Raw genomic sequence first — 15,230 nt, 5'->3', positions numbered from 1 at the left:
CACTGGTGCACAGTGTGGTTCAGGGTGTCACCATGCCACACTTTATTACACTGGTGCACAGTGTGGTTCAGGGTGTCACCATGCCACACTTTATTACACTAGTGCACAGTGTCACCATGCCACACTTTATTACACTGGTGCACAGTGTGGTTCAGGGTGTCACCATGCCACACTTTATTACACTGGTGCACAGTGTGGTTCAGGGTGTCACCATGCCACACTTTATTACACTGGTGCACAGTGTGGTTCAGGGTGTCACCATGCCACACTTTATTACACTGGTGCACAGTGTGGTTCAGGGTGTCACCATGCCACACTTTATTACACTAGTGCACAGTGTCACCATGCCACACTTTATTACACTGGTGCACAGTGTGGTTCAGGGTGTCACCATGCCACACTTTATTACACTAGTGCACAGTGTGGTTCAGGGTGTCACCATGCCACACTTTATTACACTGGTGCACAGTGTGGTTCAGGGTGTCACCATGCCACACTTTATTACACTAGTGCACAGTGTCACCATGCCACACTTTATTACACTGGTGCACAGTGTGGTTCAGGGTGTCACCATGCCACACTTTATTATACTGGTGCACAGTGTGGTTCAGGGTGTCACCATGCCACACTTTATTATACTGGTGCACAGTGTGGTTCAGGGTGTCACCATGCCACACTTTATTACACTAGTGCAGTGTCACCATGCCACACTTTATTACACTGGTGCACAGTGTGGTTCAGGGTGTCACCATGCCACACTTTATTACACTGGTGAACAGTGTGGCTCAGGGTGTCACCATGCCACACTTTATTACACTGGTGCACAGTGTGGTTCAGGGTGTCACCATGCCACACTTTATTACACTAGTGCACAGTGTGGTTCAGGGTGTCACCATGCCACACTTTATTACACTAGTGCACAGTGTCACCATGCCACACTTTATTACACTGGTGCACAGTGTCACCATGCCACACTTTATTGCACTAGTGCAGTGTCACCATGCCACACTTTATTACACTGGTGCACACTGTCACCATGCCACACTTTATTACACTGGTGCACACTGTCACCATGCCACACTTTATTGCACTAGTGCAGTGTCACCATGCCACACTTTATTACACTGGTGCACACTGTCACCATGCCACACTTTATTACACTAGTGCAGTGTCACCATGCCACACTTTATTACACTAGTGCACAGTGTCACCATGCCACACTTTATTACACTGGTGCACAGAGTGGTTCAGGGTGTCACCATGCCACACAAAGAGTGATGATGCAGGAATTCTGACAGCTGACCAACAAATGCCATGGCCTAAAGAAGCTAGTCCACAACAAGACATGATGTAACACTGAATCCAGAAGCAAAGGTGACAGGCTGACTGAACTTCTATTGTCGAACTTCCTCGCTGCCATCAAAATGTGGTTATTTTTCTTTGCAGAGCTTTGACCCTCAATCTATCTTGGCATGTAAATCACATGTAGTCAAAGATAAAGGTCAGATTATGTTCTGGTGGATCAGCAGACCAGAAGAGATCACAGGTCGTGAGGTCAAGGACAGCCATGGTTCTGAAGGACTTAGTGTATGCAGCAAAGACAGCCTCTGACAGGGTGAAAACACTAAGACACACTGCAAAACATAACACCACCATCAACTAACATGAGAAACTCAATATACAGTATGACATTACAACCAGCTATACATACTAAACCATCACATACAGCACAAGAATGAAGCCCACTGCACCACATGATAGCACTAAAGGTCTCCAGAATATGAAGGGCATCTCCTTGAGCATTCCCTCCTCTGATGGAAACCCCACCATTCACACTGTCCAGCTTCTGAGCACTGGCCGAAAGGTCACCAAGACATGTCATAGAACTTATCCATGCTGTTTAACATCTTGCCATCTGTCAGCACCACCTCAGGGCCACCCACTGTCACTTGGCATGTAACACAAAATGCATTTAAAAAACAGAACAACTAAAATCATAAGACACTAGAAAATCAGAGTTCAAAGTATGAGCAAATGGAAAGCTATGCACACATGAAATGTTTGCCATATTCTGTTCACACTCTGTCTGTCACATCTGGCATAATTATGCTGTCCACATTCCTTGTGTTTCATGTCCAAAACCAGTGCTGACAGACAAAGTCATTTAAAAAGCAGCCTTCATCATAATATGCGTATCTGCCAACTATGCTGAAGAAAAAGAAATGGTTGCAAACACTAACAACAGTCCCCTTGTTTTGTCACAAACACTAAGAAAGGGACCAATTGTTTCGTCTGTGCACTGAAGATGCTGCTGTTTCAAAACCCACACAAAATATGGTGATGAAGGTGGTCTTCAATGCTCTGCTGTAAGGAGGTCAACACTCCACTCCATTCCTGTCATCCTGACTCCATTCCCATGGTCCTGACTCTACTCCTATTGCCAGTCCTGTTGTCCTAACTTCCCCTTACCATCTTGACTCCAGCCTAACACATGATGATGCCGGGTTGATGCACACAGACACAAAACAAAGTTTAAACAGAGTTGATTTTAGTAAGTAGGTCATAAAAATTGTAGTAATATCACTCCATCCACTTCACACCATGAAGCCAATGTCTTAAAAGACCTTGCCTCAACATCACACCTGATCAGACACAGGATGCCCAGGACAGCATGTAGTGCACAGAGGAATCCATCACACTGCACGGTGGAACTGACCTCCCTGTGGCCATCTCCACACACAAGGACACTGCAGGACCATACTGGGGCAAAAACACAGATGACGTGGGTGTCTTCAGGATGTTGGGGCAAAAACACAGATTGCGTGGGTGTCTTCAGGATGTTGGGGCAAAAAGATGGCGTGGGTGTCTTTAGGATGTTGGGGCAAAAAGACAGATGGCATAGATGTCTTATGGATGTTGGGGCAAAAAGATGGCGTGGGTGTCTTAAGGATGTTGGGGCAAAAAGACAGATGGCGTGGATGTCTTCAGGATTTGGGCAAAAAGATGGCGTGGGTGTCTTAAGGATGTTGGGGCAAAAAGACAGATGGTGTGGGTGTCTTCAGGATGTTGGGGCAAAAAGATAGATGGCTTGGATGTCTTCAGGATGTTGGGGCAAACATACAGAAGGCACAGATGTCTTGAGAATGTTGAGGCTAAAATACAGATGGTGCAGATGTCTTCAGGATGTTGGGGCAAAAAGATATGATGTGGATGTCTTGAGAATGTTGGGGCAAAAAGACAGATTGTGTGTGTGTCCTTTGGATGTAGGGGGTAAGACAGATGATGTGTATATCTTCAGGATGTTGGGGCAAAAAGACAGATGTTGCATATGTCCTCAGTATGTTGGGGCAAAAAGACAGATGTCCTGGATGTCTTCAGGACCTCAATGATCAATCTACTGGATGATACATGCTTCCTTCATGTTTTCAGGATGTGTGAAAGAGATCTTTACAGGCAGAGGACTTTTAATGTTGCATAATGTAGGACTATGTTGCTTACTGTTCATGTTCTAAACCCTCAACTGACCTACAAAAAGACAGGAGACGACTAGAAACACTGAGCTCACATCACAGACTGCTGCAGATGTTCTGAAATGGCATAGGGAGCACAGATACTTTCTGCAACAAACACACACCACAGTGAGACTCGGCCATCTGGCCTCAGACCTGATTGGAAGTAAAAGCCCACACATTCAAGAGTGAGACGTCTCCCTCTTGAAGATGAGCTACACTACTCCCTCTCTAAGGTACTCCTCTCAAGCAGAGTGGAGGAACTCTCCCTGAAAGTAGTGCTCTCAGTGTAGAACAAGAGTTGTCCCAGGATGGAATGGCTGCTGCCCACATCTGATGGAGCCAGGAGAGCACACAGGGCAGGAGGGTGGTGGTAGAGGCTGCAGCAATGGCCCTATCTAGGAGAGCCTGACACCAGAGAGACAGCAGGCCAAACGTCCACACCCTTCCTCAGCTCTGTAAACAGCTCTGCAGTTTGTCAATCCACTCGTGTGCTGACTTGGCATCCATCGCCATGAAATTGTAGGTACGACGCACAGTCCTCACCTGTAAAACACAGGAGTTAAAAACCACAATTATACTGATTTAACACCAATCCAAGTGAAAGTGTCAAAAAACAAAAACAAAACAAAAACAAAAAATCCCACTGTTGATCACTATCTGTGAAAAGGCAGAAACACCCCAAGGCAAGGCAAGGCAAGGACTTTATTTCGTGTGCTCCCTGGGGGCATTGAAACATTACACACGTTCACCATCGACACATGAAAACAAAAAGAGTGATGTCAAAAACAAGAAGTAGGCTCATTCGTTCAATCACTTAATATACACATTGACAAGTACTATTTCACTCATAACACAAACATACAAAAAACAGCAAAACAAAAAAAAGTAATTGGAAAAAAACAACAACAAAAAAACAAGAGGCAAGGCCTTCAAGACTCACTTGTGATACACTTAAAAAATTTTAAAAAAATCTAATCGTTAAAATGTGTTCTGTATTTGTTATTATAAAGCTTCGGGTTTAAAAAAAAAGAGAAAAAAAAAAGTCCTAACCAGATTCAAACCCCGCGTGTTCGGGTGAGAAGAAACTGTCTTACCCATTACACTATCATGGCTCCTTTACTGACGTTCTAAAATTTAATATTTTGAACATACTTTTTTAAAGGGCGATAAATCAATTGCGGTATTCGCAGTGAGAACGCTGTTTAAATCATATTATTCTGGTGTATCTTGGGCATTCAAAAAATCTTTAAGGGCAATAAAAAAAAATTCTTTTTAAGTCTGTGGTAAAGGAGATGTGGCTATCGCTGCAATCACAATGCAACATTTAGTCGTTTTCTCTAGATCTAGATAGATGTACAAGTTTAGTTACACCCGCTGGGAATGTAGTACGACACGGTCGATTCAATTTCTCTTTTATGTTCATTCTAGTTTTATAGTTTTAAAGTTGATATGAAAATTTAGTATTTTGTTAAACTAATAACATGTAGAGTCAAGTACAAGTACTTCTAAACGTCGTAAGAAGTGAAAAGGACTTCATTTTGAGAAATGTCAAGACTGGAAATTTTTTCGTTTCATCGTGATCAATTCAAGGGTAATAACTCGCATGGTTTACAATTTTTAACTGTGAATTCTGACTGATCTGTGGATATTTTTATGGCAGTTTGGGGCATAATCCAGTAAGTGATGAGGTGTTCACAAATCTTTCTCTGAATAAATATTTAACGGTCTCCTTCTCCAACTTTCCATCACATGTTATCGTGTATTGTCCATTGAATATAGGATTGAACGGGCAGGTCAACAACTTGAAACAAAATGGCGTCGTTTGCGTTCGCAAAGAATATGAGCACGCGCTTTGAATGTGTATAAATATGTGTACGCAGTTAATTTTTGCCCATGACTTTCAGGGCTCAGCCAACAGATCTGTAAAGTCCACTAGTCGTACTGATTTTAGTATTTTCCGAAAAAGACCACTTGGGCAAATGAACATAGTGAAAGCCCTGTACACTGAGAGTAAAACACACAAGCTTTTTATGTATTGAATATAATTTCAAAATGTAATGTTTAAGATGAGAAAGATCAGTTTAAAGCAAATTAAGTCCCCTAGCATTAATTACAGATTCATTTCCCTTTTTTACTATCTGCAGCAAAAATGTTTGCAAAATAAATAAAACTTCCATGCTTAGCAAAAGAAGTTGCTGTTTGAACAAAAAATGATAATAATGACTGCTCCTGTCGTTGTGTCAGAATATCAGATCAAAGTGCCAAGTTTAGAGAATACAAAAAATATAAATATAACAGTAAATACAGTTTCCATATAATATGGCTTCTTTTTAAAAAATTTTTTGTGCCCATCCCAGAGGTGCAATATTGTTTTAACTCACTCCATGCCAAGAGTTTTTGCCCTTGTGAATCCCTGAAAACCCAGGGTTTGTATAGGATGGGAAAAAAATTCTCAAAAAAACAAATAAACACCCAGAGAAGTGAAATTTAGTATGTGTATTCAGTGAATGTTGTTCCATATTTGTGCAAAAAAAAAAAAATTTTATTTACAAACCATCTTGTTGTTGATCACGGTATTCATTTTTTGTGTATTTTGTAGCATTTTTGCACCCATCAGAAAGGTATACGAAGTGTCCTTGAACAGCTTACAAATGTTCCACATCACATCCTAACACTATTTGAGGAACTGAAGTCCTAGTACATGCAATGAAGTATGAACAGATGGTGGAGAAAGTTGAAAATCACGCATACAAAAGAAAATATTGTCTCTACATAAAAAAGGGAGTTCACTGCACACAAAAACCTGATGTATTATCACTGATAATAGTCTTGTCTGGAGTGAAAAAGCTCATGGCAGGTGATGTTGAGTCCTGGGCACAGCTTCACACACAGTGGAACTCCACATTTTGGACACCAGTTGGCAGTTTGGTGTCTTGGTGTGTTGTGGCGCTTGAACAGGTCTTCACAGACCTTGCACTTGCAGTAGCTGGTCACGCATATTCACTCCAGCCATGTTGGTGATGTAGTCTTGTACTGCAGCTGGCTTCTGTCTTTCAGGACGGTGTCATGTTGTCACACTGACCATGGTAGTTGGCAGCATGACTGTTGTCAGCACATGAACTGGTGTTTTGTCCTGCCACTTCAGCACAGCAACATGACCTGCAACCAAACACACACACAAATGATCATGCAGGTCTGACGCTTTCTTCTTATTGTTGTTTAACCCTTTCGCTGCCAGGAAAATAAGATTTAAGTGAAATCTATTTGCCAGGGTTTTTTCACAAAAAACGGGTATAAATTTTCAAAAAATTCTTTGCTCTTTGTTATTGGAGAAAGACCCATAAAAGTATATATTTTCTGAAAGGTAAATGAATAAAGAATACAAAACACATGATGTTTTCCCATTTTATATATTTTTAGTGACATGCTGTTGTTTTGAAATCAGTGTTTTGTTTTTTGTCACATTTTCAACTTGTTCATTACAAACATTAGTCAGGTAATTTGCACAAAAACATCATATTTTCTGGACAAATGGATATCTGCAAACACAAAATCATACTAGAACAACCACAATATATATTTTTTTTAAGAGATAGATACACAATACATTGTGACTTCTGGTAAGATGGATGTGAGGCCACGCCCCCTCAGTCTGCACCCCCTTCCTCCTCACCCCTCTCACACGGTCACTTGATTCAGTTCTCATCAGACCGCGTTGGCTGCGTGCCAAGAATATCGCTCTGCTGCTAATTCGGTCATCTGTCGTCTGCTAACATCTGTACAGCCGGCATCACTCACTGACAGTCGCATCTTGGCCACTCTCTTGATTACTCCCTTTATTTTCTATCAGATCGTCCTATAAATGTTCATCACTATCTTCTCCTTCGAATTTACGCTTCAATTCCTTCTGAGCATCAGCTAAAGAAAGAAATCTTGGTTGATTTAGTTCGTCACGATCGCATGTCTTGAGCACGGCGTCAGTCCGACATTTTGTTGAGCGAGCGAGGAGAGAAGTCAGGCAAACACTTGGACAGTGACCCAACCAAAACGTTCAAATAAAGGACTGCTTCATGACGTAGATGGGGTTTCTAGCTATGAATAGAATCTAGAGAGATTCCCCAGGATAAAGCTACCACTATTTTTGCCAAGGAAGTGAATGCAAACCAGGGAAAAGTCAGAATATTTCGATGACGAGTTATCTCGTCATGCAGGCAGCCTAGGGGTTAAATTATTTGTTTGCTTATTCCCTTGTTTATTCTAAATATTTATGTGAATGGAAGCATAATGTGGTAAGGTTTTTTTACATGTAGTCAAAGAAAATCACTTTAGATTAAAAAATTTTTTTTTTTTTTTACAATATTACAAACAATAATGACAGTATCATCAGTATTAGTACTATTACTGTCATTTCTACAGCACCTTGTTCTACAAATGAACAAGTAAAACAGAAAGTAAGTAAACATATGCATGCAATCACACACACACACAGAGTTGTACACCTGAGCATGTGACATTGTTTTCTTTCACACACACACACACACATATATATATATATACATATATATATTACATACACACTCACCATTTTCAGTCCAATCACTGGTAAAAACACCAGCAAAGTCGTCCGTTTCCTCAGTGATTTCGTTGTCAGTGTCGGTCAGCTGGCACATGGTCAGGACTCGCTTTCCTCTCCACTGTAAACACCCTCTTCAGCGGCCAAATCTATTTCTAGTTCATTGGGATATGGTTCAAAATCACTGTCCGACGAACCAACATTATCTCCTTCAACATCGGAGCCTTCAGTTTGGATCATTTCCAAAGTAGCTTCAACGCTGTGTTGCGTTTGACCTCTCCTACCGTGTCGAACACTTCGACCCGACGCCATTTTGTCAAACAACTTGCAGAGCTGACCGAGGGTATGCTTCGTTGTCGTCTGCTAATGAGCACTGCACACACGCTGTGTGTGAATGAAAAGTTGGCCGGAGATAACTTAAGAATCAGTTCTGCTTTTGAGTTTCGTATCCGACACGTCAATCCAACAGCGCGACTTTTCAAAATCCAAATCCACATATGCGGACATTGGCATTGAACGCTTTTTCCGACGACATCCGCATATGCGGACAATGGCAGCGAGTGAGTAACAAGATGACTGGAAAGAACTGAATTTTTCCTACTTTTATGCCTAATTTGGTGTCAACTGACAAAATATTTGCGGAGAAAATGTCAATGTTAAAGTTTACCACGGACACACAGACACACACACACGCACACACACACACAAACAGACAACCGAACACCGGGTTAAAACATAGACTCACTTTGTTTACACAAGTGAGTCAAAAAGCGTATCAATAGACAAAATGTTAATAGAACTGCGAATAGCAGAAACCAAGGATTTAAGTTTTAACAGTATTCTTTTGTATTTTTCAGAAAATAATTCTATAATACCTAGATAAACATTTTTGTCTGATGCTTTCAAAAAATGAGCACACAAACAAATAGTGAAACACCAGCCGCCGTGGCGAAGTGGTTAGCGTCGCGGACTGACGGCTGGGAGGACGCAGGTTCGAATCCCAGCGGTGGTGGGTTTTTCGACCCGTGGCCGGCTCCTACCCAGAGTTGAGTGTGCTGTGGGCTTAAATGGGGAGACTGGGACCACACAGTTGAGTGTCATCCACTTCAAGGATGCATCTTTGGGTGTGTTGCTCTAATTACCTGACCAATACTGCAAGTGTCTGTATCTCTGTGGCCTGGTTAACGCCGGGATATCATTATGACAGGAAGCGTAGAGTACAGCCTTGTCACGCAGTCCCAAACCAAAATGGACCTCCATAGCAACATCGTCACTGTCACCCTCCTCCTCCTTCATCATCATCAATATAGACAAAACAGCCTCAAAGTCTGTGGCCTTTCATGCTCTGCTCTCATGGTGACTTCAGTTTCAATACCCCTCCACTTTCGTGCTTGGGGTGAGTCCTGTCAATGTTGTCAGTGTCGGCAGATTCATGGGGGGCTGTTGTTTAGGGACGTGGTGGCGGTCTCCACTCTGGGAGGGACGCTCACTCAGTCTGGCTCCGTGACTAAGCCATTATTGTCCTTAGTAGGGGACTTAGTAGGTGGTGTCCGAAGTACGTTAAATCAGAACAGGCACCACTGAACACCACAGAAGTGACTCAGCAGCAGTGCAGGGTCTCCTCTGGTGTGTGGCCTCCTGGCCACCTAACATCGATGCCTCCCTGTGGACTGCCGATGCTGGAACTACGACGGATGAACCCGGGCGTGGCCGTGTATGGGGGAATCTAAATGAGCGGCGTGGGAGTAATGCCACTGAAACGGTGCAGATGATCAGTGGGGCAGCAAAAAAAAAAAAAAAAAGTGAAACTCATCAGCAATGTCGTTTGTGGAACATTTATCACAGATTCTTTCATTTCTGGGTAAATTGTCAAAACGCAGTCTATTAACAGGCAAAGGATTATTAGTTGTTCTAAACTTAACTAACTGAATTACACAATTATTTGGTAGCACTGTAAAATAAGCATCTTGGCCAAAGTTTGGTTTAAACATCCTGTAATTAATATACATAGTATCATTATCAACAGGTCTATACCAATCTTGCAAAAACTTTTCTTTTAAACAATGTTTAACTTTCTCTTTGAACAATGTGGGATGTACATCAAAATTGTGTTGGTTCAACCAGAAACAACTTAATCCAATTTCATTCAATACAGTATGAATACTTTTCAAGTACTTTTCTGATGTATGTTATCATTGTATAGACTAAAGAGACATCTATGAACAACCGAGGACAGTTTAAGACGTTCTTCGGTTTGTAACATGCCTAAACCAAAACACTAGCATTCTGGATTTAACAGAGACAGCCACAGGAAATTTACCAGTTTCACCAAAACCCATAAATGATGGGGTGGATTGTCTTAGTTTTAGAACTTGTTTATAAAATTTTAACTGCAATTTTTCCACGATTTCAAAAATATCAAAACCCCAAATTTCACAACCATATGTAAGTATAGTAAGAACTGTCTCACCAAATAAATCAATAATTAAATTGACAGGAAGATTAAGTTGGCTAGTTTTCCTCAGTAATGCAAATGCTGTTCTTGAAGCACGATCATATAAATCTCCGCTGGGCAACACACATTTTATTATTATAATTTAACTTTAATCCCAAATACTGGAAGTCACTTACAACCTCAATTTTGTCCTTATCGATATAAAAATCAGGAAATGTTCTTACTTTGCCCCTAGAAAATACCACTACTTTACACTTCTTAGCATTCAGCTTAAGCTTCTATTTTTCACAATACTGTCTCATTGAGGTAAGACCATTCTGCAAACCGATGGCTGTCTCTGAGAAAATCACAGTGTCATCTGCGTAAAGCAGAACAAATAGTTTTTAAAAAATATTGCAATCCTGTTCACTCATGTTCATTTTCCTAACCTCATCAACTATGTTTTCTAATCCATCTAAATCTTTTTCTAAGTGGGATTTCATGTCGTTTAAAAACAATGCAAACATTAACGGAGACAGATTTTCTCCTTGTCTCACCCCAACATTTGAACTAAAAAATTCTGAGAATTCATCATTGACCATAACACATGATTTAGCGTCATCATACATATTACAATAACTTGCAATATTTTACCATTAATACACCTTATCAATTTTTGCCATAAGAACATCCTGTTAACCTTATCAAAAGCTTTCTCATTGTCTAAAAAAGAACAATATAATCTCTTTTTTTTAAGCAGCAAAATATCAATGATACCATATAAAGTAAATAAATGATCTAACGTTGAAAAATCACTTCTAAATCCAGCTTGTTCCTGTCCCATTATACCCGAACTATCGATATATAGTTTTAGACGCTCATTCAGTAAACTTGTAAATAGCTTGCCAAAACACGACAACATTGTGATACCACGATAGTAGTTTAAGTCATCGGGTGAACCTTTGTTTTTGAAAATTGGTCTTATGATCCCTACAGTTCAGTCAGATGGAACCTTGCCAGTCAACAGTACAAGATTAAATAATTAACACATATATTAACCATTTTATCATTTGAGGCTTTCAGAAATTCGTTGATAATATTATCTAACCCACATGCCTTACTGTTTTTCAACTTTGTAATGCATTTAACAAACTCAGCTTTGGATATCAAATCATTAATTAGAGGATTTTCAAAATAACTTTCTTCCAAAGAAAAACTATACATATCATTATCACCTTCTTCAAGATTCATATTCTTAAACATTTCATAGAATAATTTACAGTCAGGTAATTTCACATTATTCTTTTTCTTATTCTTATTTAACAAACTCCAGTATGTTTTTGGGTCCTTCGACTGCAACTGACAGAGTTTTGTGGCTAAATCTAAGTTATAGTTATTCAATTTTTTTTCATACATCTTTTATACCCTTTAGCAGCTTGTTTACTTTCAGCATTCAAGAAAACATTTTTCTTTCTGTTATGTTTTGTCCTACATTTAGCTCTATTAAAAAGATTTCGCTTTCACTTACATTCCTCATCAAACCAAGGTTGTCCAAATGCTTTCTGTTCATGCTTTCTGTCTACCCTCTTTTTCTTCTTAACCATTCCCAATATCCTAGCATTATCCAACAACACCACATTCACTTTATTCACAATAGAATTCATTGCGTCAGCTGAAACAAGAGCCTGGATGTCCAAGTAGTAAATCTAAATCATGATGAAGCTTATTTACTACATCATCATTAAATTGTTCAGTATAGTTTTCCTTTAAATCATTTGACCATTTTACATAATTTAGCTGAATAGACGTCCCCCACTGTTATTATTGTCATGTATTCCAGCAACATCATGTAGGGCACTGAACAACATATTAGGCATCGTAAGTGTCAACGTAATGGGAAAATTAACATCATTAAAATCCATGACAAAAAATTCTTTCACATTTTGCCACATATTCAGTGAAACAATTACATAATCCACCACTGACGCATTCTTGCATGTTAATTTACCCACCCCTGCACCAGCCCCAACCCACCCATTTACAATAGCAAGCTGACATGTTCTACAAAAACTGATCAAACTGTGGCCCATGTTATTTGTTTGCTTGTCTTCCGAAGTTCTGGCTGGGAAACCAACACCGTCAAAGTCCCTATAATCATTCACGTGGTAATTATTAACAAGCGTCTCATTTAGCTGCCCTGTTCTGGAATTGAAATCCCCCATTAAACAAACTCTATAAATTCCCAGATGAGCAATGGAGGCCTCCAACTCAATATAGGCATTCCTGTTGAAATAAGGAGACCTCTCAGGTTCCAAATAAACAGCACAAAACAAAACTTCTGAACCAAATATTACTCTATCCAATTAAAAAAATATAGCATTTTGAAAAAGACTGTGGTTCACAATATGGTATTTATTACACACATCGGGGTCAATTTTACATTTGAATCTCTCTTCTTCAAAAATGGTAGTGTACTTAACAAAACAATTTCTTATCAAAACCAAAACACCACCAGACTTTACCTTATATCTATCTCTGTTCTTATAAAAAGCTGTATATCCGTCAACCTGTATACTATCAGTATCCACCAATTTACTTTCAGTAAAACACATTATATCGTAAGAACTAATAAATTCTATAAAGTCTGGATACAGTAATTTAGATTTCACCCCACAAACATTCAAAACCAAACAAGACAAAGAGGTCACCTCGCTACATGTACTACTCAATGAGCTAACAGTGCCTTCTTCATTGCCTTCCTGGTCATCTGCACTTAAATCATCCCCAGTTTCCTCACCCTCATCACTATCCCTTTCTTCATTTCCATCAGTATCATCACTGTCGTCATTAAAGTAATCATCACCGTCATCATTATCATAGTTGTCATACTCCTCTATGTCCCTATCAGTACTACTGACGTCATTTTTATCATTATCATTATTGTTATTAGAACTATTATTCTTACAATAAACAGTGTCACAATCATCAACACCGCCATCAGCACGATCTCATCCACAAATCATATCACGATTATCAACACTGTCAACAACATAATCGTTCTCAATAGCATAAACACATTCATTCCTGCGGTCAGCACCGTCATTTCCCCACTCATCATGACAACCAACACCTCCATTGTTACAATCACCATAGTCATCAGTACTTCCGTTCTCCCAATCATCCCAAACACCATTACTACTGCTATTAGCACAATAATCCATACCACCATCAGCACAATAACCAACACCATCATTGACAAAACGATCATAAACACTGGCACCACCACTGACACAATCTTCATAATCAATATCACCACTGACACAATCCTCATGATTATCATTACTGGTACTACCTTTGGAACTTTCCTCCCAATTCTCACTACAGCCATTAACACAATCCTTCATACCACCATCAACACAATATTCACCATCACCATTGATGCAATCATCAACACCACAACTGACACAATCATCAACACCACCCTCAGCACAATCATCATGATCCGCAACACCACCACTAACACAATCATCACAGTCCTCAACCCCACCATTATCACAAACATCACATTCATCAACATCACCATCAACACAATTATCAGGATCATCAACACCACCATGTACACAGTCGTTACAATCATCAACACTGCCAGTGACAGCAGGATCCCAATCATCAATACTACTACTGACACTTTCATCGCAGTCACCGTCACCACTGCTGTCACAATCATCATGCTCATTAACCCTACTATCAATGCAACCATCAAAATAAAATAAAAAACCTGCCCTCAACATTTTCATCACAGTCATTCATAATGTATCTGACTCCATCCTCACAATCAGTACCCCAATCAAAATAGTCTAAATCATCGACATCACGATTTAGGCAATCCTCAGGTTCATCAGCATTGCCACCAAAACACTCATCATAATCATCAACACAATCATCAACACAATCATCAACACCACCACTTGTATAATCATAAACAGCTCCATGATCATCTACACCACCATCAGTACAATCATAATGATCATCAACCCCAAGATCAACACATTCATCATGATAATCAACACCACCATCAACACAATCAACCTGTTTGTCAACCTGTCCACTGGTGCAATCAACACAATCATCATCACCGCTTTCAACACACTCATTACTATCATACGCATCGCCACTGTCACCAACTTCACATTCACTACCACCATTACTGACACAATCATGATCCTCAACACCACTTCTGTCACTACCAACACTGTCATGAACACTGCCACTGACACTATCAAGATCATCAACATCAATTCTATCACTATCATCATTGTCATGGACACCAACACCACCACTGACATAATGATTACCATTAACCCCACTTCTGTCACTATCATCAATGTTATGAACCCCACCACTGACACCATCATGATCATCAACACCACTTCTGTCACTATCATCAATGTTATGAACCCCACCACTGACACCATCATGATCATCAACACCACTTCTATCACTGTCATCACTGTCATGACCACCACTGACATGATGATCATCAACCCCACTTCTGTCACTATCATCAATGTTATGAACCCCACCACTGACACCATCATGATCATCAACACCACTTCTATCACTGTCATCACTGTCATGACCACCACTGACATGATGATCATCAACCCCACTTCTGTCACTATCATCAATGTCATGAACCCCACCACTGACA

At 40.1% G+C, this 15,230-nt stretch overlaps 1 protein-coding gene across 1 annotated transcript in view; it reads right to left on the bottom strand.

The window, feature by feature from the left end:
• Positions 1 to 1,009: 1,009 nt before the first annotated feature.
• LOC143301585 (uncharacterized) overlaps positions 1,010 to 15,230 on the bottom strand; it is a 42,762-nt gene continuing 28,541 nt past the window's right edge. The window contains exon 6 of the mRNA XM_076615969.1: positions 1,010 to 4,055. Within this exon, the coding sequence (XP_076472084.1) occupies positions 3,960 to 4,055 (96 nt within the window). The 3' untranslated portion in view covers positions 1,010 to 3,959. The remainder of the gene's footprint in view (positions 4,056 to 15,230) is intronic.

Source organism: Babylonia areolata, chromosome 27 (assembly GCF_041734735.1).
Source record: "Babylonia areolata isolate BAREFJ2019XMU chromosome 27, ASM4173473v1, whole genome shotgun sequence".
NCBI classification, from domain to species: domain Eukaryota; kingdom Metazoa; phylum Mollusca; class Gastropoda; order Neogastropoda; family Buccinidae; genus Babylonia; species Babylonia areolata.
Note: the sequence above shows the minus strand (reverse complement) of the source record. Positions and strands in the feature narration are given on the sequence as shown.